Here is a 27,101-nt window from a genome sequence, read left to right as displayed (position 1 = left end):
GGGTTGGGTTGCAGTGTTGGTGGCTGAGAGGGTTTTTGAGAATTCTGTCTTGTAAAGAATTTAGTTTTGTCCGTGGAGTGGTTTTATAAATGTATGTAGTGTACCAGCCCAGACCCATTTTGGGCGTTACGGGGTAACCCATCAGCTAGGAAAATGTCTTTGCTACCACATGTTAGGCACGTATCTGGTGGTCATTGCCATCGCCCCGGTGGATATAGATGCTGGAACTGGTGCAGTTTTTCTGTATCATGTAATGTTTTAACGTTATTGGGCATCCAATCCGAACAAATCATAAAATCACAAAAAGGGCCTTAACTCATGGAAACATAATTAAATTTTTACCAAAATTGGCAGCTTAGCTTGGAAATTTGTATGCTAGTAGAAGGCCTTGGGTACCATTTGTGGTGCAAATTTGGGGTCATGGTTAAGGGGCTCCTGAGATCCAGCTCCCTTTCTCTCCTGGCAAATGAGCTGTCTTTAATTGTAAAGTGCTCTAACATGCAAATGCAGAGCCAGATTGGCTTGACAACTTCTCTGCCAGATGAAGACCCAGAGTAGCATCTGGGCTACAATTCTGGGGTCCCTTGGTGACTAGAGCTCCCCTTTCCCCGATCTGTTTTTACAATGGGTCAAACAACCCTGAGAACTCCAGCAATTGGAGCTGCAGATAGTGCTGATGCCTTAGGCATGCAGTGCTGAGCTGGGGAGTGTGCTCAGTTCTTGCTACAGGCATGCAAAGTGGAATTCAGGGGAGCTAAGAATGGGTACAATCACTCCACACCATGGGCACACCTAGCTAGATCCATAAAGGGACTCTGTGCCTAAATCCCAAGTTTAGGCACCACCACAATTCACAAAACCCATGCACAGCTGCTGCCCAACCCTGTAGGTGCCTAAGTTTTTGCTCTAAAAATTCCCTAGCCACCTACGTTTCTGCCTCTGTGCATGTGAACATAAGAACGGCCATACTGGGTCAGGCCCATCTAGCTCAGTATCCTGATTTCTGACCGTGGCCAATGCCAGGTGACCCAGGGGGAATGAACAGAACAGGGAATCATCAAGTGATTCATCCCCTGTCGCTCATTCCCAGCTTCTGGCAAACAGAGGCTAGGGACAACATCTCTGCCCATCCTGACTAATAGCCATTGATGGACCTATCCTCCCTGACCTTATCTAGTTCTTTTTTGAACCCCATTATAGTCTTGGCCTTCACAACATCCTCTGGCAAAGAGTTCCACAGGTTGACTGTGCATTGTGTGAGGAAATACTTCCTTTTGTTTTTTTAACCTGCTGCCTGTTAATTTCATTGGGTGACCCCTAGTTCTTGTGTGATGTGAAGGGGTAAATAACACTTCCCTATTCATTGTCTCCACACCAGTCATGATTTTATAGACCTCCGTCCTATCTCCTCTTAGCCATCTCTTTTCCACTCTGAACAGTCCCCGTCTTTTTAATCCCTCTTCATATGGAAACCGTTCCATCCCCCGCAGCATTTTGGTTGCCCTTCTCTGAACCTTTTCCAATTTTAATATTTTTTCTGAGATGGGGCGACTACATGTGCACACAGTATTCCAGATGTGGGCGTACCATGGATTTATATAGACGCAACATGATATTTTCTGTCGCCTTATCTATCCCTTTCTTAATGGTTCCCAACATTCTGTTCTTTTTTTTGACTGCTGCACATCGAGTGGATGTTTTCAGAGAACTGTCTGCAGTGACACCAAGATCTCTTTCCTGAGTGGTAACAGCTCATTTAGATCCCCCCATTTTATATGTATAGTTAGGATTATGTTTTCCAATGTGCACTGATCAAGACTGCATTTCATCTGTGATTTTGTTGCCCAGTCTCACAGTTTTGTGAGATCTCTTTGCAGTCTGTTTTGGACTCAACTATCTTGAGTAATTTTGTATCATTTGCAAATTTTGCTACCTCACAGTTTACTCCTTTTCCCAGATCATTTATGAATATGCTGAACAGTACTGGTCCCAGTACAGATCCCTAGGAGATGCCGCTATTTACCTCTTTCCATTCTGAGAGCTGACCATTTCCTCCTATTCTTTGTTTCCTATCTTTTAGCCAGTTACTGATCTATGAGAGGACCTTCCCTCTTATCCTCATGCCTAAACCCCAGCATGTTTCTCCAACCATTGTGCTGCCTATCTTCCCTTGGGGGGCTCAACTGGGTAGGCGCCTAATGCCACACAAGGCGGTTGGGGAGGCCAGGGCCTCCCTTACAATGTTTAGCTTAATGGTTAAGGTACTCATCTGGGATCTGGCAGAGCCTGGGTCAGTTTCCTCTCATGGCCTCAGGAGGAGCTGGGATTTGAACAGCGATCTGTCACTTCTTCTTAAATGAGTGTCCTCAGCGGGGGGCACCACTCTCCCTCCTGACTTTTACCCACTGGTTAGGGCACTCACCTGGGGTGGGGGTGAGTCTGCTTTGATTCCCCACTCTGCCCACTGAGAAGGGATGTGAATAGGGATCTGCTATCTCGCAAGTGCGTGCCCTGAGTGCTGATCTAAGGGATCTTGTGATGTGGGTTGCTCTTCTTCTCTTGTTGATGCTGGGCCACTTTAATGAAATAATTACATAGCAGTTGGGCCACCGATAGCTAGTCTCATGAATGTTCTATAGCCCAGTGGTTTGGGGTGTTGCTCAGGATGTGGGAGATGGGGTTCAATTCCCCCTCTGCCTGCCTGGTGGGATGTAAGCAGCCATCACCTAAGTGCTGGGCTAGGCGGGGTCCTGGTGTGGGGCTCCCTCAGGCTTTCCTCTTGAAGCCGTTCCACTTCAATTAGCTATTAATTGGGCCAAAGAAAGTAAATGCTGAGCTATCTGATCACTTTGGTTGCTCTTCTCTGGGCTTGTCTACACAACAGAACTGGTATAACTTTGCTGACAGAGCCCCCTAGTGGAGGCCGAATTTTTTTTTTTTTGCTGGCCTAGGTATGTCATCTCTCCGAACAATATCTGCTAAACTGTAAGTAGCACTATTTTGGTGGCAGGTGTGTCTACACCACAGGTTTTGCCAGCAAAGTTACACTGACCAAGGCATGTGATTTTTTTTTCACACTTCTAGCTGACGTAACTGTCATGCTGCCTGTCGTGGCTCAAGAGTGGGGGCACCAACCTCAGGGCAGATTTTTAGAAACCAGGACACAAACCCCAGATTGGCTGTGACTTATATACTTAGATTTCACCAATCAATTGTCAAGTGTAAACTCCTCAGGCTCTATAACAGCCTTAACTTGGAGTCACAGTCAGTCTCCTTGGTACTCTGATCTGTCTTGCCACCCACGGGAGCATGTCTCTGATACAGATGGTTCCTTACAGCAAGAATCACAGAAATATTCAGGTTACTCCCAGCCCAAAGGACCAGTCATTTACTCCAGGTCACCTGCACCTTAGATCTCACACCAATGACAACACTTGTAACCAATCCCATAAAAACTATAAGATTTATTAGATAGGAAAAGGAAAAGAGTTATTTGTAAAGTTAAAGCAGATGAAGATACACACACACACAAATGAGGAACAGTCATATGTTTCAAAAAAACAACGAGGAGTCCGGTGGCACCTTACAGACTAACAAATTTATTTTGGGCATAAGCTTTCGTGGGTAAAAAGCCCACTTCAGATGCATGGAGTGAAAACAAAAGCTTATGCCCAAATAAATCTGTTAGTCTGTAAGGTGCTACCGGATTCCTCATTGTTTTTGTGGATACAGACTAACACGGCTACCCCTCTGATACTAGTCATATGTTTCAAAAGGTAATAGATGCTTCTACAATAAGCAAGCTCTATATGTCCTTTAGAGCTAACCATCTCGGGCTCTCTTATCCCTAATCCTCCCCCACCACCACACCCACACCCCACCACCAGAGTTGAAGCAGCATAGAGATGCCTAGTTCCATTTGTTTGGTGTTTTCATCCCCTCCTGCCATGCGCTCTGAGCTGCAAACTCGGCTGATGGGAGGAATCCACTTGCATGATTCATCTTCATGGGAGGAGAGCAGAACAGTAGTCTCTTGTCCTCTTTAACATCCCACAATAGTCTGTCTGGTGTCGATGGACCTTTCCTGTTGGGAAAGACGTAACATCTTGTGTTGCAGATCAGCTCTTCATACTAATTAATGTTTCTCTCCTGTCTGGTGACTTACACGGAGTCACAAAGGCTTACAATACAACTGCTCAAATATTACCTTACTGTATGGGATACAGATGCTGTAAATTATATTAATGCATGCAGCAACTAGTATTTATGAAATGGTTGTGAAATACATTCTTATAGGTATTGGAATGATTTTAACAATATTAGCACACAGGTGAGCCAGCCTCATTCCAGCTATGTTTGTGTCAGTGTTCAATTGAAACCTGGGGATTTTGGCATGAGCTAGCACCTGCTCTGCCAGTGTCATGACGTTCACTAGGGGTTGTGCTTTTTTTTCCTTTACACACTTCTGGCTGACCTCGCTTTGTAGTGTAGTTTAAATCTCAGAACTCCCTCCAGCCTGTCAATATCTTTCTGGTATTGAGGGGCAGATGTAGCGGCATTAGAGAGCGATAGAATGGCTGTTATTTCCCGGTGAAACCTGCCTCTGTGTAGGCAGTCTCCTGGATTGCATTTCCTGTTTGCATTGCAAGCTCCCTCCAGTCACTAAGATCCAGATTGTTGATACCTACAAAGAGGGTACCTTGCCGCACAAGAGATCCTAGGCAATCAGTGGGATGTCTTGTGGCGTAAAGTACTTCTACTCACTGTGTGTAAAGAGATCGCCGTCTGATCTTAAGGGAGCCATTTTCCCTCTAGTATAAGTTCTTCCTTTGATACATTTGTAAAAGCTCATCTCCCTTTAACCTTTTGTCTAGCGCTAATTATATTTTGCTTTTTTGCTGCTCTTTTCTTTTCCCTGATGGCCTTAACTAATTGTATATTCTGTTGAGTTACCAACTCTTTGATTTCTAGTACAATATTTAAAAAAACACTTTAGATCTTTGATCCCTTGTGAAGCCACATTTGCTGCTGCTTGTTCCTGCATTCCTTTTTCCGAGAGGAATTTTAATCTGCTGTGCTTTAAGTATGGTGTCATGAGGTCCACTGAATGCATCAGATGAAGTGAGCTGTAGCTCACGAAAGCTTATGCTCAAATAAATTTGTTAGTCTCTAAGGTGCCACAAGTACTCCTTTTCTTTTTGTGAGGTTCCCTGTTCACCTTGCACACTGACTTTGAATGTTTCCTCCCATTGTGCCTGAGTCACAAAGCCCACAGTTCAGCAAAGTAGTTAAGCACATGCTTAACTTCAAGCTCTTCAGTAATCCATCCAACATGCTTAACTGCTTTGCTGAAATGAAATTTTCAAATTCCCTGAATGTGGCTGCCTGAAATCTAATGCCACCAAACTTCTGCATTCTGTGAATTGCTTACTGGGCAGAATCCAGCACTTGCTGTTTCCAAGCCTTCCCTATTAGCAATTAGTATGAGATAGATCCAGGTCACCCCTGGACTCTGGTTAGGATCTTTGCTTTCTGGATCATAAATTGTCCTTTACCTAATACAGGAATCTGTTTGGCAATGTGTTCATAAATACAATCCGCGAGCAAACACACACCAAGTTCACTTTGTAGAAGTTGGTAATTTCTGATTTGTCTGTTCTTTCTTAAAGCTAAAAGCTATGAATGTGTCTTGGAACCATCTCCCATTCCATTACCACTGGACACTCCCCAGGAGACTCGGATCTTGCAGGTGTCTTGCGGGAGAGCTCATTCCCTGATCCTGACGGACAAGGAAGGAGGTACAGTATCACTTATAGTGTGGCAAGGGACAACAGAGTCTGATTGCTCAAGTCAAGTCTTGTCTTTTCTTCTTTCCTTAAAAGCTGAACCCAAACCTGACTGTATAAATATGGCACATGGAAGTGTTTTTTCAACCGTTAAAGCAGGATTGTTCAGTGAAGGGAAAACTCTAAGCTTAAATCTTCTTCACATTCTGCGTTCCATCTGGCCCAAGCTGTAGATGTTTTTGTTCTGCAAGTATTCTAAAATATGGTTTGTCTGTCTAGCCCTGGGGCTTGTTAAGTGTAGGGTATTTGTCTCTTTCAGCTGGATGTATTTTCTAATTCAGGTTTCGGACAGGTATGCCAATACCTTATGGCATTTTCTTTGTGAAACTTCTAAGTGCTACTTGGCTAGGTAGAATGTTGCATTCATAAAGGTAATTAATTAATAGGCTTATATAGAGAGGAACCTGTGTTGACTGGCTCTCAAATGCCCTGAAAATTCTTTAGCACACCAACTTCAGTGCAGTATTTAGCATCCCAGTGCAGCTATTGATCGCTGAGAGAATTGATCACTTGATTTGGTGCTTCTGTGGAAATGCTGATCTTATTTCTAAGTCTCCTAGGCAACAGCCGAAGGAGCTAGTCAATTATGGAGGAATGGCCACTAGCTTCTAGGTACTAGTATAGTGCATATGACATTACTGCTTAGATACTGTTGCCTGAAATGTCTTGAATCTCTCATGTTTAGGTGAACCCTGGTGAGAAGGTTCAAGATCATCTTGTAGGTGCTTGAGAACTAAGCATTTTGGGTGTATGTTGGGATTATGCAGGCTGTGTTGCAGTTAGGAGCTAACATCTATGAGAGAGAATAAATGCTTGATATTAACTTGAATAGCTAAATGGAAGTCAGATGCATGCAGTTGTTGTTTTTCAGTCTTCAGCATGGGCAACAATTCCTATGGGCAGTGCGGCCGAAAAGTTACTGAAGGTGAAATTTACAGGTGAGACTACCCCCCGAATTCATACCCTTTATTTTTGCATAATAGAAGTTCTCATATAATTAATTACAGGTCTATTTTCTTTACTTTCATACTCCCTTCCCCAGTGAAGGTTTTTAGTACAGCTTTTCTCCATCCCTACTAATGTAGTGCCAGGTAATGTACTGTGAGAACGGGTAGACTAGTGCTAAATTAATTTGGAGGCAGTATAATCTAGTGGTTTGGGTATAATCCAGGGACTGGAATCAGGAGCTCCTGAGAGAAAAGTCCCAGCTCTACCAAGTAGAACTCCTATTGCTTTAGATTAGTCACTTAAACTAACCTATAGAAAGGGGAAATCATTTCTCTCCCTTCAGAAGATGGAAAGTGCTCTATAGTGTTAAGTGTTCTGAGTACATGTGAAGACTCCCTTCCCCAGATATTTTGCAAAGAGCGCAAGCCTCTGGAAGTTTCAGTTGCAAACCCTTGAAATCTTCCCTTTGTTTTACCTTTTCTCTTTCTCTGCTGGTGATGCAGTGAGAGCCATCTAATTCACCGACTGCGAAAGTTTGAAGGCAGGGTTGTGCAGGTAAGAGCCTTTTCTCAATCTAAAACCTGTCTGAGGATGGGGGTCGTTCAACAGATGTCTTCTAAAATGGGAAAGAGGCCCTACTGCTTGATTCTTTGGGGCTTGAACAATTGCCCCTTATCCTATACCACTTCCCAGCTAGTGTGATTGACTTTGCTGGGTCTGAATTCCTGGGAGGATCAGGAAACATGAGACCTTAGCTGATGGGCACCCTCTGCTGCTGAATTTCTTTGGCTGCATTTGAGTATTATCTGTTGAGAGGCCTATCCCTGACCATTTCTCAGTCATCTCGGCCTTCTCTTTTGCGTCTGCTACCTCTCCTTTTACCACCAATTTGCAGCAGTTGGGCACCGAGACCTTTTATTTGTGAAGTCCCAAGTGCTATCCAATGCCTTAACCATGAGACCATTCTCCCTGTAAATTGCCAGCTAGATTCACATACGGTCAGATTCTAGATGAGGATTTCTAGGATTGGATGAGGCCTAATTAGCACACACGATCGCCCTGCTGTTTCATGCAGCTGCAGTAACTGCATGCACAAAGTGGTCAGTTAAACTGCACAACTAGCCATTTGCGTGTTCATTTGCCTGGATTGCATGTACGCACTTGAGAAAATTTGGCCCATAAAATCCACCCAGTGATCTCCTAGAAAGCAAGGTAACTAATCCAGGCCAGTGGGATGGGAGAGGCCCGCATTATATTCAGCCAGAGTTTTCCAAAGTAAGTCCTTTAACGTTAAAAGCCTAAATCCTCATTTAGGCTCTTAAAAATCACTAGCCAGATTTTCAGGTGGGTTGAGCACCTAGCAGCTCCCTGTGATATTGGTGTCAGCTCTTAGGTGCTCGCTGTTCTTGAACATTTACCCAGTGATTTAGGAGAGACTTTAAGCCTCACCTTTGGAAATTTTGGCCCTAGTTCAGTGATACTCAGACCTCAGTGGTTCAGGAGCCAAATTAGCGATCAGCATTCCCCAAGAGAGCCACAGTCATGGGAATTCATTGTTTCATTTACTATAGTACTAGATATTCATATTTAAAACAGTATGACAGGGCAATAAAATATTTAGTTATATGTTCTCACAGCAAACAAGTTAATAACTTAGTGCAAGTTGATAACTTAATTGGTTAATAACATAGTAAAAGCCTCCTGATGGGTTAATAACTTTGACGGGTTAATAATTAAATCCCACTGTGTTTTCATGTCATGTGCCGCAAAGAGCGGCAGGGGACATGTTAAAGAGCCGCTTGTGCATCCCAGTCTGAGTATCACTGGAATAGCTCACGCCAATCCCACGACAGGCGTGGGTATTGTGTAAAACATGATCAGTCCAAGAACAGATGTGGAGCGGCAGAGGGACATTCCGGGTTGCTGTAGTTCTTAAGTCAAAGAGTCAAATTGCAAGGTGTAGCTGACATCACGTGAACCAGGAAATAATCATTCTTGGAAGGGAGGTTGTGATGAGAGTTCTCTTCCATCGTTCATTGATGCCATTTTATGATGTTGGGCTATGGTTTGCTTGGGCCTCGTTGTTCACTATGTTGTTTGGAATTCCACTTCGGGAGCGCTCACTACAGACAAAGCCAAAATTCTACTGTGTTCACCAAGGCCTGTGTTGGGGTGGTTTTAACCTTCCCTCTTGTACATGTAGCTGTTCTGTTTGCTCTGGACAGAAGGCCCCAAAATTGGCAAGTTCTGGCTAAAGAGAACAGGCATGTTGAGTACAAGAGATTCACATTCATAAGTCCGCACATGATGTCATGGTGCACAAATTCTCAACATGATCTGACTTAGCTTTTCACTTGCATGTAGATTGTCTGTGGGCAGGATCACAGTCTGTTCAGGACGGAGAGAGGCGATGTTTACTCCTGTGGATGGGGAGCTGATGGACAAACAGGTAGGCCTTTCAGAAAAGTAGAAGCTGAGCTGAAGTTGCTGTGCAGAAAATCCAACAAGTGCTAGTAAAAGCTTGGAACAGTGTTTGCTCTGATCAACTGACTGGAAGACAGAATGCCAGATATTTAACAGTGGCAGCAAGTTGAGATAAGGTACATTGCAACTCACTTGTGTTAGAGGATGTTTTTGTCTTGCCAGCAAATTCTGTTTGAGAATATTTCAAGCCATCTCAAGCCATTTATCTCCAGTGCATAGGTATGGGATTGCTGTATAGTGCTTGAAATAGTCATAGCGATCCCATCTCGATGTATTGGTGAGCCTTGACTTGAACCATGACATGCTTTTCTGTCCGCACATGCAAGATAAAAACATGTTCTGTATAGACAGTACTCTGCATGCTCATGTGAATGAGCCAAGCCTATTCCTTTTATTTCTTGGAGGATGGGAGCAATTAGAGAAGAAGTTTGAATGTCCCCTGGCCTTGCTGAGTTTTAGACCCTGTTTGACCTTGAAACTCCACCCACACCCATGGTGACACGTGAGAAGTGGCAGTGGGGAAGGACTCTGGTTGGGGTGTGGCAGGTAGGTGTCCCCACCAGACCTTGATTGGAGTTGCTTACAGAGTCCTTCCTGTGTTTGGCACACAAGAGATTCTCCAAACAAACAAAAGCAAGGTCCGTTTCCCTCTCCTTCCCCTGAGAGAGGGAAAATCCACTCCTCTTTTTGGTCACCCCCACTTTGTACCTGGTCCATGCAGTCTCAGGGGCATCCAGGTCTGTGGCTGTCATCTTCTATGCTAATCTCCAGGCACAGCAAGGCTGACAGCTCGGTCTGGTCAGTGCTGGCTGAGCCCAGAAGAGTTCATTATCCACTTGAGTGAGTCTGTGCCCCCTCACAGGGAGGTCTGCGCCGATGTGGGGTTACCTATCCAGCTCTATATTGTTTTTACCTACTGCTGCTGTCCTTCTTCCAGACTCCTCCTCCTCCCCCCCCCCCCCCATTTCCTGTTCCTGTTGCTCTTGACAACGGCCTTTACTGAGACCACCTTCCTGGCTGCTTTTGCTGTCCTAGGCAGGAAGCTTTGGCCAAGGTCCTTCTTCTTTCCCTCCTATTTGGCTGCATCATGTTGCCTATTGCGTCCTCTTACTGCTCTCCCCAGTTTGTGTCCCCCTACTCCCAGACTAGCTTTTCATCTGGCCCCAGGCAGCCTGTCACCATATCAACCATCCTCTTCACCTTGCCCCACCTATGCTTGTGAAATATGTTGTGAGCCAGCTGTGTTTCTGAGGGCACAGGAAACCTAACTGGTTTTAGGGACCCTATCTTAGCATGGGTCTCAGCTGGGTTTGAAAGAGCATTCACTAACACATCTGTCTGCACAGGCAAGATAAACCCATGTTCTAATATGGTGGGGGTCACAATATGTTTCACAGCCTTGATTAAACCTGGTTCTTTAGATAGTGTGGATTGTGTCTTAGCCGCTTCTGCAGAGCAGGACCGAACGTCTAAGTAGAAGTTGTCAAGTTTTTTTGCATCTTTTCATAAGTACACACACAGCATTAATCACAAGTGGTGTGTGAGCAGATTGTTCCACAGCAGGGGGAAAGGTCCCATAGGAGCCCTAGATATGCTGGCATGTGCATTAGCTCTGGAGCCTGCTGAGGTAAATGAAGACAGTGTGATGACCAGTCACGTCAAGTCCCAGGAGTTGTCATGCTGAGTCATTTTATTTTTGATACAGTTCCTAGTCTCGCTCCTGAATTGTCCAGACCCATACTATCAAGAAGGCTTATTTACTTTTTTCTAGGCAATTGGTCTGTGTGATGTTGTGAGGAATGGGACTTCTGTGCAGTTAGTATTGTTTCAATGTGCTCAACCCACAGGACAGCTGAACAGGTCTCTCTCCCACTCTGTAGTGGAGTTAATTGACTCTGGAGGGAAACCTGATTGTTTGGTGACAGCAATGAAGGACCGTTAGGAGTGTAAAGTAGGGAGGGGAAGTGGTGAATGGGAGTATGCATGCTTTACATAATCCACTGTATGTTAGCCTCACTGTTTTTAACAGCCACCTCCAAAATACAGGGTGGCACGCATCAGTCTGAATTGTGAGCAGAAAGATTCCTCTGCGTTACATCGGAGCTGATAGTCACCAGTCAGGGAGTAGGAATTGGTTGGCTTTATAGCAGATAGAGGAAGAACTGCTGCAACACAATTTGCTCGGGATAGTTGTGTTAGTTCCCAATGCATGTTTTGGGGTGATAGGCCTCGGCTTGGATCATTAGGTACTAAGGTAAGAAATCAACTTGTTTGCTCAACATGAAACAAGAGTGTGGGGCTGGTACAAGAATGATTCACAACCGCCCAGTCATAATAAAAATATCACTGGGGGGCTCACCACTGTTGTCTTGAGATGGGTAAAGCATGGTGAGCCTTTTTTTAAATAGCCCTGTTGGCACCAAATCCTGGGAGATGTTGAGCATCAGCAACTCTTCCATAGATTAAGGCCAGAAGGGACTATTGTGATAATCTAAGTTTGGCCTCCTGCATAACACAGACCACAGGGCTTCCCTGAGTTAATTCCTGTTTAACCATCCTCTTAGATCAAGCATTTTAGTGTAGCATTAGCCTGCTCTGAAGTGCTCTGCTATTTATCTCCTCTACAGAGACAGATAGGATACCAAACTGTTTGATCTTTGTAATATACATGGTGGGCTCTTGAGCTGTGCCACCAAGCTGCTAGAACACAGGAGGCATGCTAGGGATGTATCAGTCAGATCTTGCTTTAGCTTTGAGATAACACATCCCCAGAAGCAGGTGCACTTTTTTCTTGTTGCTTCAAAAGATCCAGTCTTTGAATGACTGGCACCATGAGGCGCATGGTATCTACCTTTTTTCTAATATGAACAAGTACAGCATTTCATTACAGCACATCTCTCTCTCCCCTTATCAGGTCTTGGCCATTACAATATCACCAGTGTGCCCACCAAACTGGGCGGAGATATTGCTGGAGTAAATATCGTTCAGGTTGCCACCTATGGGGACAGCTGTCTGGCTGTATCTGATGAAGGAGATCTCTTTGGATGGGGAAACTCTGAATACATGCAGCTGGCTTCCATCACAGAGACGACACAGGTTAGGTTAGGTTGGATGTTCCATCTGCAACTCGCCTGCCAACCTTTGGGCACTATGTAAATAACTGTTCTGTACATGAAGCTATAAAGTAAGCACCTATTCCCTGCTCCAGGTGCCTTTGATAACACAATCACTGTAAAGTGACACAACTAGCAGTGTATCTTCACCCAAAATTACTAAGCCCTACTGTCTGGGAATAATCGTATTGCTTGTATTCGTGTTTTGCCCTGAAAGCCCATGGTTTAGGGCTGTTTCAGGCCAAGCAAGGGAAGTATGTTCTAAAGTTGAGGGCCTGTGTCCTAGAGAAGGCCCTGCCAGCTTGCAAACCAAGGATGGTCTGACTGGAGTGCCTCTTCTGGCAGTAATCAGCCCCTCCAGTAGGCAGGTCACATGCCATTTAGGGCTTCACAGGAAAAAGAGCAACACCTTGAACTCCTCTCTGAAACCTAGTAGGCAGCCACAGAAGATGAGAACTCTGGAATCATGTGCTCAGTGAAGGATCCCTCTCAGAGGAGATAGATGGCCACATTCTGCTCTAGCTTCAGTCTCTCAGTGGATTTAAGGTGTAGCTCCACTTGTACTAAGTCCCCAAAGATAACAGCAGTGAGAGCTCTGGGCTTGAAGCAAATGATCTTTAACTTGTCCTGATCATTGCTGCTTCCTGGTCTGACTGGGAATCCAGCCACACCCCTCACATTGTGAACCGAATAACAAGTGGTAGATGGCCCCACTCAAAGGAGCCAATTTAATGTAGTTAAAATATTGTTTTTAAATACCTAAGTCTGTCAAATGAGTTGTCTCTCACTGGTCTTGAGTTTTCTGCAAAGCCCTGCTGTTGCTCTGTCCCAGAGGGAAAGTTGATTTAAAACTGCATCCAACTGGAAGGCTGTATGTTGGGAATTTCAACAGGAGTCGGGCACCTAATTCCCTCAGGCAATTCTGAAACTCCTAGCCATAAAGGGTAGAGAGACAGCCCAGGTAACTGCATTGCTTATAGTGGGCATGTTATACCTATAGGAGAACATATGAGGGCGTGGCTGTGTGGACCCAATTTCACTGGATATATTTTGGGGTGACTGAATGAATCTCACAGGGATTAGGGGGAGATTGATTTGGATCATTTTTGTGGAACACTTTGAAATCTGCAGATAGAGAAGTTCAAAGTGTTCAATTTACACTTTTTTTTCTGTTTTATACTTGAGTTAGTCTGATGTCAGGGCTGATAGTTTCCTAGATGAACCTATATAGCCTATAGCATGCACAGACTCCTGATTAATAATACTTAAGCATGTTAAAATATAGCTGCCAAAACCCATTAAATGTGTAAAATAAATTAAGCTATGTTTTTATATATAACAGTGAAGTCCTTTTCAACATCCCATCATTAATTTTAAGGCAGGAAATAATAGTGTCAGTCTAATTCAGTACAAAGTCATCTCTTAAAATAGCCACATCTGATAACATCATAGCTTAATTTTGACACTGGCTTGCTGAAATCCCCACAGAAGATGAATTGGCACTTATTGCCTGCCACAGAGTGGGGAATTCTCCTCTGTCAGATTATAAACAATCGCTGCAGGGTGCCAGAAGCTCACAAAGATTTTTCATTATACCATGACTCAGTGGACCATAAAGGCTCATGGTGAATGTTTTATAAATCTCTTTTAAGTGGGGTAGGCAATCTGTAGTGTGGACAGTTGTGCTGTTAATCTGTAGTTTTTGAAAAATATTCCTTGTGCAAATAATGCAGTCCTTTAATCTTTTTATTAAGGTTTGAGTCTACAGCAGAGACTGCAAAAAACAGACTAAGTCCAGACATGCAATTGCTTTTTAAAATTGAACTTGCTTCTCATGTACATAGGCTTTCTGCAGATGGCTTCTACAGAGACAAAGGTTTGCAGAAAGCTCAGCCTCAAAGTCATGGGTGTGGGGTGTATTTTGGCATCCAGTCAGGAAACTGACTTCTGAGGCAGTATACCCTAGTGCAGAGAGCACTAGACTAGGACTCAGAATACTTGGGTTCTGTTCCTGACTCTGCTACTCACTTGCTGGATGACTCTGGGCAAGGCATGTCCCTGCTCGCTGCCTCAGTTTCCCCATCTGTAAGATGGGGATGATGACACTGATCTTCTTTGAGACCTGGTGATAAAGAGTACTCTATTATATTGTGACCAAATACTTAGAACAGTTCAGTTTTTTAAAAGAATTTATCCATTTCAAATTTATTTGTAATCTGCTTTCAAATGCACAAGCAAAAAGTAATCTGACAAATTTAGCCGCATTCAAACTTATGGGACAAAAGGTGCAAGCTGCATCCATTCCTCCCTACTGGCTCGAACACAGCCTTCTACAAAAATCCCACAGGGTCATTTCACAAAAGTAAATTTCTTCTTAGAGCAAATGTTTATGGTAAATAGATTTGAAATGCTGACTCAAGGTTGAATGTGGCAATTAAGCAGATGTTTGCCTCGTTCATCAATATTCAGCTATATTTGAAGGAAAATTAAGAGCAGACCATCAAATTAATGCCATTTTAGTAAACTTTTAGTTTAGTTCCTTTTGCTAATCCTGGTGTGTCCCCAGTTTAGGGCTAATTATCTAGTTTGGAGGGATGTTTTGAGATAATTAGTAGGTTAAATAACATGGGGTCAGACTGTTCCAATATGAGGCTTCCTGGAGGGGATACTGAGAACGACTGGAAATGGGGTTAGATTGCTTGGTCACCAAAGATGTTGCCTTTGAGCCAAGTCTGAGTAATGACTGTTCTGGAAAAGGAAATGCTCAACTATCTGTAACATTCAGCATTCACACCCACTAAACTATAGGTTTTCCAGTGCCTTTTAAACTCTGTCACAAAAGGGCTACAGCCTATGGCCTTCTGGTCTCTCTTGTGATTGTTTGCAAACACTTGTTGAGCGGCTAGCTTCCTTGTCCTATCTAGTTCTTCAGCTCTGGGATGAATGGATTCCTTTAGGTGTACACCCCTTAACATTCTTCAGTTTTGTAGTCCAAGGTGGATTTTTTCAGCTTTGCCACTTTCCCCAATCAGTTGTCTTCACCTTTGGCCTCATTCAGCTGAACACAGTTCATTTTCCTGCTGTGGGATCACATTCACTGTGACCTCAGTCCAGCAGATGGAGGAAGCATCCATAGTTTATGTAACCGCCTGAACAATCCTATAGATATAGGGGAGAAAGGTGACTTTTACAACAATAGACATTCTGTAGACATTGTTTACATTCTCTTTGTCCTAAGAGAAACTTCCAAAAACACCAGTGAATGTCCAGGTTCTCATCGCTGGCGTATGCATTCTCTGAGGTCAGAATTGTTTGTTTTTTCTCAATAGGTGAATGTTCCGAGGCACTTACCATTCAAGATTGGGAAGATAAAGGATGCTGCATGTGGAGGGACGGGCAATGCTGTTGTAAATGGTGAGTTCATTTTTGCTGTTGCAGGGCTCCCATTGGATTTAATAAGATGGGTGAGGAGACAGGCTGTTAGGAATGAAATACTTAGCCCTAGAAGTTGTTCCTGAAGGTCAGAGCTGAGGCATGTTGGCACAGGGAGCATGCACTGCTGTGTCGATATGATTTAATTCTCCCACGCTGTCCATCTGGCAGCTTTCACAAGTATTGAACTTGAAGAATTCTTTTTGAAGTCTCACACCAGAAAGAGCTGGCTAGTCACAAATCCAAGAGGGTAGGAATGCTGGGACATAAGTGTCTCTGTACCTTGGGCACTGTGGGCCTGTTCTCTCTCAGAGACAAACTGAAAACACTCAGTTTTAATAATGCAGAGGCAGAACTACATTCGGGAAACATGATCCAAGGAAAATTGGCTTTGACGGCAAAGTTAGAGAGAATTCAAATGCAGGAAGGAGCCAAATGGAAACACATTGTGTTTTTTTTTTTAAATAGTCAGAATGACTTGCCAAGCCCAAAGAAAATAGCCATTTGGATCTAATTAGATTTCTGAGGCTGTATTAATTTCATAAGAGTGAATGTACTCAAAGAATTTGTTTTTATTGTAATGCAGAAGGAGGAAATGTCTTTGTTTGGGGATATGGAATTCTTGGGAAAGGACCAAACCTGATGGAAACAGCAACTCCAGAAATGATCCCACCCACCCTCTTTGGCTTGTCAGACTTCAGTCCAGACACCCGTGTTTCTCGCATTCGCTGTGGACTCAGCCAATTTGCTGCACTTAACAGTAAGTTTCCAGGCCATGGATCAGTGGGGAAAGTGTCTTTTCAATTTGTTCCCCTTTTAAAATCTTACTGAGATGTTTGTTTCTAAAACACTCTTTAAATGTGAAATGTGAACCTCAAAAATACCATGCTGAAACAATGCAATGGCTTGGATCATGTTTTCAGTCAGACCATGTCAATGACAGATGGCAGCCTGGCCTCTGTTAATGATAAATTTCTAATCTGGGTTCAGTAAAACAGATCTGTGCCCCTTCCTTTTGCTTTTTAAATTGCAACCAGCCCAGATATGCAAGTTGAACTAACTAACCTAGTGTCTGAAGCAGAAAAACCACGGCATTACAGTGCAAATACTGACTTGACAATCTTAGCGGCACTGTTAGGGCAGCTGTAACTATAATACATCAAGATTGTATGTGAAGAAAATAACTGGAGTCTGACGATGCCCAGCAGAGGGCAGCGCCATGGAAAGCTGAAGTAGGTACTCTACCTCAAGAGTAAAAGCTTCCCTCAATGATAGGTAAAATAATGTTGGAATTGAGCTGTAGCCAAATGGGAAGGATTAGAGAACATTTACCCCATCTCCTTCAAGTGACTTTCCATAATGGTGGAGGCACATTGACCCAAGAAATGGAGAGCGTATGTCATTGTACCAAGATGGATAAAGTGCTCGTCCATGCACACAGGCTGTACTGTTCTTACTGCCCACTATAGTCAGAGCAGTGTAGGGTGCTTTATACTGGTGTTTCCAGGCTCATACGGGAATAGCTATATACCAGTAGAACTGTGTCCCTGCAGGGACGACTTCCTCTCTTTCAGTTTAAAAAAAAAAATCTCACCCCCTGCTGAAACAGTTAGGCCTTGTCTACCCAGAGTTTTTTCATTGGTATAAATCATTTTTGAAATTGGGACTCAAGTAAAATGTTTAAGAGCACCTCCAGTGACTGAGAAGCCTAAGACCTCTCCAGATGTACTGAATGCAGTTTTGCCCTACCCTGATTGGAAGCCACCACTCTATCAGATGTGGAGTGGTGGCTTTCACTATCTTTGCTTATCTGGCTCACTCACTGTGCTCTGATGCATGAAGTTAAACATCTTGAAAGTCACATCGGTGCTCCTGCTTTGACTCTAAGAGCTGTGCACATAGATGGAGGATGTTGAACCTGAGTTTTGAAAATGAACACCTGGAGCTTCCACTGACTTCAGAACTTTCTGGTGGACTCTGTTCCTTTAAACAAAATCCTGCACTTTGGGTGGAGGAGAAAAGATTCAGACCAAAAACTTCTTGTTTGCTTCTGTTCCCTGAGCTCTTCTGTGAAGACAACATTGCTCTATCAAGTGTTCTCTTAACTAAACTTACAAGACCTACTGGTGATTGACTAGAAGGCCATACCTCCATAAGCAGCATAGCTGCAACCCCTTTCCTTGTACATAAAATTACTTAGTTCATAGGCAATCTGACCTGGGTTTTTTGCTTGTTGCAGACAGAGGAGAGCTGTTTGTGTGGGGCAAGAATATAAGGGGGTGCCTGGGGATTGGAAGAATGGAAGACCAGTATTTCCCATGGAGGGTAAGTACACCGCATTCAAGCACAAACATGCCCTGTATTTAGTGTATTGTATAACAAAGAGGAGTGAGGTGTCACCCACTCACTAGGCCTAGTTGTTGATTTTGGCACTGAAAGTAACATGAAAACTTCAAATGCAAGATGGTCTTATCACTTCCTCCTTGGACTTCCTGACCAGAAGGGATGGAGTTGGGTCAGAGCTAGATGTTGTCTCCAGTGTTGTTCTGGCATTTTATAATTAGCCTATACTGAACCAGGAGAACTGAGAGACTTGGGCTCTAGTTAAGTGTTCTGTATACCAAGTGTCAGAGCCCAAGCCCTGTCCAGCATCTGTTGTGTTCACTAAGATTATGTCAAACTTCATTTAAATTAAAGAAGAAAAATCCCCACACCTATGTTCATGGAGCATTGAGTTTGAAAGTGTCTGCACCTTTCAGACAAGATTTTCAAATATTTTGGGGGCCAAGCTATCACCCTCGCTGGCACAACTGTCTAACTTAATTGCCTGAATTCTCAACTTTCATGTCACAGGCACATAAAACATCCTTTTTAAAAGGAAAAAACATTAAAGCAGGGGCAATTTCATACAGAAGTGTAGTTTATCAAAGTTGTGAATACTACTTCCTCATTTATTTAGTTAAGATTTGCTAAATTAAATGGCACAAATGCCAAGTGCATAAATTTTAACTATCCCATTTCTCCCTGGACATAGTAGATGGCAGTGGTGTGTCCATTTAAAATGGTCAGGAATCTTAGGGTGCAATGCACCTTACTGTTCTTTTAAAAGAGCAGCAGCATGAGCTCCCATAGGGCACCAGAGGATCTGTTACCCTTCGTGGCTGGTTGCCTTTTCCACCACCTAGCAGCTATTTCAGTCCTCCATTGAGGACTACACATTTGAAATGCTAGTGTTCAGCTGTTCTTAAAGACCTCAGTGTAACTTAATGACTAACCTGTTCATGCTCCCAGTTCAAAAATCCACCCTTGTCCTTGAACTGAGACCAAAGGTGAAGCATCTCCCAGGCTTTAACAAATCATCTTGCTGAGTCAGTGCTGCTTTCTGAACAGATAGGAAATGCAGGGGATTGTAGCCCCAGCCCAACAGATCAGTACATGAGCATGCACTGTGCTTTTCAGCATGTTGATGAATTCTGTAGGGTTGGCTGTTTTTGTGCCTGCAGTTGGAGCTGATGTTTCTTCAGTCTAATCTCCATTCCCTGGACTGAACCCCATCACCAAGGTGTCCCAAAGGCTTGCACTTTAAAAGGCGCTCAGCCTGGCTCGTATGGGTGTGTGCACATAAGTGGCAGAAAGAGCCTGAAAGCAAATTTTCTTTTTTCTTTTCAGGTGACAGTCCCAGGCGAGGTAGTTGATGTGGCTTGTGGAGTTGATCATATGGTAACTCTGGTTAAATCATTTATCTAGCAGCTGTGCTGTACCTCAGCTACACATTGGGAACGGATGGTAAAAGATGCACCCATGATGACTCTTTCAGGAAGGAGAACCCTTTGTGCTAATGTTCAGTGGATATAATACGGCACTGACTGCATGCACTTGGCGTGTGAAGAACCGCAGCTATGCTTGGAACTTTAACTGTTTCTCCAGAGCCTCCAGTGCCTCTTTGGGAGGAACGTAAGGCTCTCTCCCATAGGGATGTGCATATCAAACACTTTTAATGGGCTGCTGAAAAGATTCCAACTGTCCTGCTGCCAAACTCCCAGGCAGCAATACTCTGATGCCCATTTTACTGTGTTCCTCCATAAGGAAATTGCAGGACATAATGCTATGTGCACTTACTCATACACATGGCAGTAGAACTTTAAACGCCACTGCGAGGGCGTGATGGTCTTCCCCAACCATGTTTCTGAAAGGGAAAGTTATAGTATGGGCTGAAATAAATATATGCTAATACACCCTGGCAGAACTGTTTTTCAGCAACATTACCAGTCATACAGTGTTTGAGCCAATGTCTTGTGAGTTACACTGGAAGCAGAGCTGCACTATGCCGTTTCACTCAGCTGCCCCAAAGAGCTTACAGAGCTCCCCTCTCAATTATACTGAAAAATGGAGTAGATGAAGGCAGAGCCCTGTGCAGGTAGATAAGAGTGGGATCCCCTGCCCATGTGATTTATATGGTGCAGTGTGGGGTGAAAGTGAAATGAGCAGTGATCTACATTAATTTATACCTTGTCTGCACTACAGCAGCACAGGTATGATGCTTAAGCGGGTTCAGGATGAGTGTAGTTGTTCTAACTCCTCCTACTCATCTCATGGGATGCTGCCTTTTACCCCAGACCCCAACATGCATCTCCACGCAGAACTGCTGCAATGGGTGCTAACTATACACTGCCTTTGCCCTCCCCCCCAGTTGGAGTGACAGGAACCTAAATCGATGGTGAGATTTCCAAAAGTGTTTGTTTACCTCCTGACTAGAGACTCCTGTTTTTGAAAATCTAGGTCCAGAGGGAGAAGATGGCAGTGAAATCACAAATGTAATGGAATAGAGTGGATTTGGGAAGCTTGGTAGAAGTATCTTTGCAGAAGCCCAGGTGTGAGGGTAGCAGAGACACAACCTTTGTACCTCTGGATATGCTAGAGGGCACACTAGACCGAGAGGAAGGTGGTAGGGCATGACATCAGTGAGCGCCGCAGTCCCTTCTGCAACTGGCGGGTCCTGTCTCCACCCTACCCACGATGTAACCCTTCAGGCAATTGCCAGTAAACAACCATGCATCTGTCCATCCAGCTAGCGCTCATATCTAAGCTACTCTCCCCAGCTCCAGTTTTTATGGGGATGCTGACTGCTCATGTGCTTTGATGCCATTCAACCCTGTCAGCATTGACTCCACATACTTCCAAATGCCTGCTAGTGTCCAACATACACCAACCTTCCCTCTTTGTACATGACCTCAAAGAGCTGTCACTGCAGCGCTTTCAAAGCCCTGCTCTGCAGTTGTTTAGCCAACAGCATCAGCCTCTCAGTTCTTTGTGGATAAACAGAGACCAGCAGCAAGGCATAAATAGCTGATTTCATGAAGCCCCTCCAATGGGGATACTCACCATGTTCTAGTCCTTCAGTGGCAGCCAACCAAAAGGTGGCACAGTTAGGAAACATGAAGAACAACAGATACTGCCATCTCCAAGGGGGGTAAAAATCCTAGAGGGGAATAAGACATTATTACAGGAATAGGTTTGAGAGGGACAAGAACCAGCATTCTCTCTTTTTATTAGTAGATAACTCATAGTCTTTAAGGTCAGAAGGGGCCATCAAGACACTATTGTAACATAACTGTAATAGTAGTAGATCATAGTACCTAAGAGCTGCAGTCAGGATCCCTATGTGCTGTACTAAAAGACACTCTACATCTAAGACCAGAGGAAGACAACAGACTGACAAGGTAACAGTATTGGGCAGCATGATAGGAGGGGTCTCAGCACACAGTTGCTGTAGTGTCCCAGCACCACAGGGAGCTTTCAAAAAGAGTTGCAGAAGGTTACTGCTATATTTAATTAACATTTCCTCTCACCTTGGTAGGAAAACATGGCTTTACCATTCTTGAATGGTAATGAAGCTTCAGGCAATCAAGACATTTTCAGCTGGGAGTTCAAAGGAGCTTAAATTAATTAGGTGCTCAGCTCCCATTGCAAGTCAATGGGAGTTTTAATGACAAATTCCCATAGGAGCTTTCGTACTAGACTACAGCAGTGTATTCACGCTGCTGGTGTGCTGGTAGGGTCCCATTATCCAGTTTATAATCCACAACAAAACTTTGCCTCCTACTCATGTGGAGTTATTTAAATATCTTCCTTAGTGATCCGTCATAATGATGAAAGGTTTTGGAAACTTCAGGTACATGAATCTCTATTTATTCTTTTCAGTTAAATGCTTTAACAAGTTTAGAGAGGCACAGGTTTGATCCAGAAACGGTATTAAGGTCGTGTTAATCCAACACTCCATCAGTGCTATTGAATTAAATAAGAAAAGCAAGATGATGAGTATTTTTCAGTATAATTTTTTATAGAGAGGGGAGCTCGGGTTAGCTCTTTGGGGCAGGAACAGTGTACGCTTATACGCCATGACTGGGACTCCTAAACGCTATGGTAATACAAATAAAATCGGGTGGTTCAAGTTTTCAAGAGAGACTAAGCTCCATTGAAAGTCACTGGGTTTTAGGCTTCTAGGTCATTTAGGTACTTTTGAAAGTTTTACCCATTGTGTCCACGCTTGACTTTTCAGTCATGTTTTAACACAAGTGTAGACACACGTTTATTGCTAGTCATAGCTAACAGTGGGCTGTTTGAATTAGGGTTACTAACATGCTATGCTCCTAAAATCCCCAGTATGTTCAAGAGGATTTGCTATCCATTTACTTGTAAGGAGCGTTAAGCTGCAGTCTGTGGTTAAACACAACAAGCAATGAACATTTTCATCCTGGCACTAACTTTGGTGGTCCAGCTACACTAGAATTCACACTTGCGTGAATTAACCACTACTGAAAATTCAAGCGTAGACAAATCCTTACAGCTTCCCCCATCAAAAATCCAGCAATCACTATCTGAAATACCTCAGTTACTTCCTTTTCTAAATATAGGGAAACACTGCAGTCTCCCAGATACCCCTCCATAGTAACTGGGGTTGCTTTTGTTCCCTGTACGTTCATAGATAGTGTCACTGCACTTTGCGAATGAATTGCTGTGCAAACGATATGGGAGGGTCATTTCCCTCACTGCTGAAATGCAGCCCGCTCTGGGTTCAAACAGGGAACTCTTAACAGTGTGCAGCAACTGTACGCAACAGGTCAGGACGGGAAGCAGGCAGACTAATACATGTTATTGCGACTACAGGGAAATTTAGGAAGGCAGTGTTAACATTTAGGCAGGATGCCCGGACGAACAAGCTTTCCTTTTTGGATCTTTAATGAGCGCAAGTGGCCCAGAACTTACCTTAAGCCATAACAAGATCTTTTCATTAAGGGGTCCCTCTTTAACCTGGATTTTAAAATTTCTCTCTCGCCCACTAGCTAGTTGTAACCCTAGCAGGCAAAGAACAGACTTCCTTACTCCCCTCCCTTTACTGAAAACAAACAAGGAGTTAAACAGATCAGCTTATAAGATGGCAGGAGCGTCCGAGCACCAAGCCAACATTCAGATGCGAGCACACAAAGCAACAGTATACAGCCAAGGTATCTCTATCTAAGCTTGCAGTGCCCTTCCAGCCTCTTTACTGTCTACCTAGACCAACTTCCTAAGTGCCAGAAAGGGAATTACTCATGGAAGCTGATGACTTCCTGACTGGCTGGGCCAGGATCTGCATTTCCTAGGTCACTTGCTCATCGTGCTGGTGTCTTGTACTGATGGGAGCGTGAAACAGCAGTGACAGCCGCGCTGGGGAAACACTGAAGCTTTCTATTCTGCCTGCTGGGGAAATAAATCTGAGTGACAGGAGGTTACCCCCGAGTGGAAGGTAGCTTGAGTCCTCATTTGCAATACCTTGTTTTCTAATTAACGGCACCATGCTGTGAATATTGAAATGCAGGTGAGGAAAGGCGAGTCCTGGTTGGAGGCTGATGTGTGAAGGATCATCGGCAGCCCAAGTCCAGGTGTGGGGAGGATGTAAATACACTGTTTTATAGCTTTGTGAGACAGGCAGGGACAGCTGCCAGTGAACCGGAACATCTATATTTGGAGCCTTCAAGCTCACTCTGTAAAATCCAAAGGCATGTTACTAACGGAGCTGGGTTCCCAGGACAACTGCTCGCCTGAACAGTCAAGGCTTGGGGGATATTGCTAGAGCAATAAGTGGCAGACTGTGAAGTTAGTCAGACAGCACAACAGCAATGGGAGATTGGACATTTTGGCCAAAGACATCTTGACAACCCCCTTTTCTTAGGGGACATGCCATAGAATCCCCCATGGCAACAAAGTCAATGCGAAGTGGGTGCCCCACGCCCCTGAAATTTTTCCTCCTCCGCATCCCACACAGTGCAGACAAGGCTTTGGTTTTTAAGGGCTCATCTAATACCCCCCCATACAGCAAAACACATGGATCTCCATTTATGAAGGGTGGAGGGGATGCTGCCAGGATTTCAACCCATTGCACTAAGTCTAACACATGTGCCGATATCTTAGGACACAGCACCTTAAACAGACCTCTGATGTTCCCCAGGCCACTGCCCAGACCCAGCTCTGCTTCCGCTAGTGAGTGCAGAGACTTCTATAAAAAAGACATGCAGATACTCACTAGAATGATGGAACAGTTTGCTGTTGGAAAATGCAGTTTTGCTGAAATCAGGGGACTGTGTTGATTTCGATAACATTCTTGATGGGAAATTTTTGAAACAACATTGAAACATTTCATTTCGATATGGTAAAAGCATTTTGTTTAGATTTATTTCAATTCTACTTTTATACCATATTGAGTTTAATATAATGTTTCCCCTCCCAGCTGGAGGTCAGCGCAAACCTTTGCACACTGGTATTTCTGGCATGTCCACACTTCTCAAGTACATCTGCAAAAGGGGAGGGGAGAAAGGGCCAGCCCTGGAAATCAGAGCATGCCCCAGGAAGAGCCATGCAGTTTGCTCTGGGAGCAGTACAGCAAAGCCAGGCCGGCTGGAATTCCAGGATAGGGATGATAGGACATTTCACATAAGAAATGCAAAACTGAGCTCCTTGCACGGGGACAGGTCATCCTTAGTATCACCGATTATAATAACTGCTGGCACCACAAATTTCTGCTCTAGATTCAAACTTTCCCAAGGACAGGGGTGTCTGGATCAAGGCCTGTTTCCAGTGGTCAATAACAGCCACACTTACAGCATTGGAGACAGTGCATAATATATCCTCACCCTTGTGATGGAGGTAAATATCCGTATATTGCGAATAGAGAAACTGAGGCTCAGAAAATATGGCTTGCACCATTGCCAGTTCCCTGCATTGTGTTCAGGCTCCTACACCACATGGCGCTGAGCAGATTCCAGGCGGTTTTTAAGAATGGTTTAGACAAACACCTGTCAGGGATGGGTCTGTTTATTACTTAGTCCTGTCTTCAGTGCAGGGGACTGGGTTACACGACCTACTGAGGTCCCTTCCAGGCCTGCACTTCTGAGATGTAACATAGGGTGTTTTAAGGGTTTGCAGAGGGGGTTTCCTGGGCACTAGTCCCAGGAATAGGAAAAGTTTTCCAAAAGCATGACTATCACCTTTCACTTCAAATCCTTTCTCACACATGCAAGATAGGTTGGGCCTCACCCTATCCCCTACTTGTGTGCGTTACAACACTACCGGCAAAAGTGGGAGCCCACTCCTAGGAGGCCCTTCTCCAGAAAAGGGCAGCATGCTTCATGGTTAAAAGTGTATTGTGTGGTGGGAGACACCCAGCTCCTGCCTTTGCTGTGACTGGCTCAAGCCTCGCCTTCATGAGCCACCCCACTTTTTTATTGAAATAAAGGTGAAGGAAGAAAGCAAGCAGCAGAGAGGACCAGGGGAACATCTTCCCATTCCCAACTCTATGCCCCTCCTCACTACATCTTCAACAAATCCCCCTCTGCATACCGCCCTCAGCACATGTTGGCATTGCTCTTTTCAGAACATTCAGTGGAATATTACCCAGACAAGAACCATTCAACACATATTTCACAGACTTAAGTGTCCTCGTAAGGCAAGAGAACAAGAGAGCCCCCATCTTTCTCCAAACCACTTCAAAATAAGCAGTCTGGAGACTGGCTGCTCTGGAGGGGAGACGTGAGAGAGGCCACACCGCATATTCAGAGAGCTAGAACCAACCTTTGTCCCCACAAAGGGACGTGACCATGGGCTTGTTTCATCAGAACAGGCCAGGATGCAGAGGAAAGCTGTTTTTCTTGTTCCACTAACTTGGTAGCAAGATCACTTCAGGATCGGGACATCTCTCCTCAGCACTTCTCATTTATTCCAGTCATTGTCTGTGTTACTCAACGTCTCCTTCCAAGTGCCATTATATTTCATCCCAGAGAAACTCTGCAAAGAACACAAGCATAAATCATCTGAAAAAGGCCCCTATGACACCTGTAGAGCAGTTCTGGAAGATTAAACGTTATTCCTGCAGTACTATGAGCTTGATTTTGCTGCCGGTTTTCTAAACTACAATCTGTTTTGTGGTACATAAGATGCTGAGTTTCTTTTCTGAGGGAAAGGGGTGGGTTTGTTACTGTTTTTAAACATGTAGCAAAGTTTAGTTTAAAAGTCTTTTTGTAGGAGAGTTATTTTCTGGAGGGAGCACAGTTGGGGGGTGGGGAGGGGGGCTGGGAGTCAGGACTCCTGGGTTGTACTCTGACACCGCTGACTCTACCCTTCCTTCGTAATCTTGTAGGCTGAGCCACTGAGGTTGAAGAGGTCTCATTTCTACATGTTCTGCCTTTTCAGACATCCAGTGCCAAAGGGCTTCAGATTTACCCGAGGCTATTGTCTAAAACTGCATTGATGACATCGGAAAGAATTCTCTGTGTACAGACTCTTCAGATCTTTCTGAGTTGGCCTTTATAAGATGCTTGCAATTTCCCAGGAGGCAGTGGATCTGGAGGAAGGCAGGCAGGGGTATAAATCCATAAAGGTAAGGACGCCTCCCTTATTCAACTGAAACATCTAAAAGAAGAAAATTCTTTTCCGTGAGGTGTTGTTCAAAGAACTGAAAGCCTGGAATAATTTATCCAGCTCCTACAGCACAATCTTTGGCAACAACCCTGCTGGGGAAGAGTTACAGAAGAGAAGCTAAGGGAGACTTCATTGTGGGGGCTCAGTGGTCTCGTCACTGTCACATCTTCTGTATGCCTGCAGGAATTTCACCCAATGTGTTTACTGGCAATATATCATTCAGTAATGTCTCGCCACAGCAGTGGTCTGTACTGTGCCTCCAGATGCATATCCATGGAACTGCACACTTGAGTCTGGGCATGATGCCATTCTGGTGCTGTTCGGC

General features: G+C 44.2%; 2 protein-coding genes across 16 annotated transcripts in view; one reads left to right on the top strand and one right to left on the bottom strand.

Moving 5' to 3' along the window:
- The window catches only part of RCC1L (RCC1 like), a 26,131-nt gene extending 6,075 nt beyond the window's left edge, over positions 1–20,056 (top strand). For 2 of the 3 annotated variants that reach the window (XM_073315829.2, XM_078849283.1), the window contains exons 3-11: positions 5,670–5,798; positions 6,718–6,784; positions 7,298–7,349; positions 9,159–9,243; positions 12,193–12,374; positions 15,721–15,805; positions 16,410–16,583; positions 18,063–18,148; positions 19,493–20,056. In XM_073315829.2, the coding sequence (XP_073171930.2) occupies positions 5,670–5,798; positions 6,718–6,784; positions 7,298–7,349; positions 9,159–9,243; positions 12,193–12,374; positions 15,721–15,805; positions 16,410–16,583; positions 18,063–18,148; positions 19,493–19,570 (938 nt within the window). In that variant the 3' untranslated portion in view covers positions 19,571–20,056. Of the gene's footprint in view, positions 1–5,669; positions 5,799–6,717; positions 6,789–7,297; positions 7,350–9,158; positions 9,244–12,192; positions 12,375–15,720; positions 15,806–16,409; positions 16,584–18,062; positions 18,149–19,492 lie in introns of those variants that run through there. The other variant, XM_078849282.1, reaches the window with a different exon arrangement.
- LOC144929529 (uncharacterized) overlaps positions 53–27,101 on the bottom strand; it is a 36,714-nt gene continuing 9,665 nt past the window's right edge. For 3 of the 13 annotated variants that reach the window (XR_013634805.1, XR_013634806.1, XM_078849287.1), the window contains exon 4: positions 14,120–26,143. Coding sequence is in view for 3 of the 13 variants with exons in the window: in XM_078849287.1 (XP_078705413.1) it covers positions 26,128–26,143 (16 nt within the window). In the remaining 10 variants the exon portion in view is untranslated. Of the gene's footprint in view, positions 13,323–14,119 lie in introns of those variants that run through there. The other 10 variants (XM_078849285.1, XM_078849286.1, XR_013634803.1 and 7 more) reach the window with 9 other exon arrangements.

Source organism: Lepidochelys kempii, chromosome 17 (genome assembly GCF_965140285.1).
Source record: "Lepidochelys kempii isolate rLepKem1 chromosome 17, rLepKem1.hap1, whole genome shotgun sequence".
Lineage (NCBI taxonomy): Eukaryota > Metazoa > Chordata > Testudines > Cheloniidae > Lepidochelys > Lepidochelys kempii.
The sequence above is the reverse complement of the archived record's forward strand: the minus strand, read 5'-3'. Positions and strand labels throughout refer to the sequence as shown.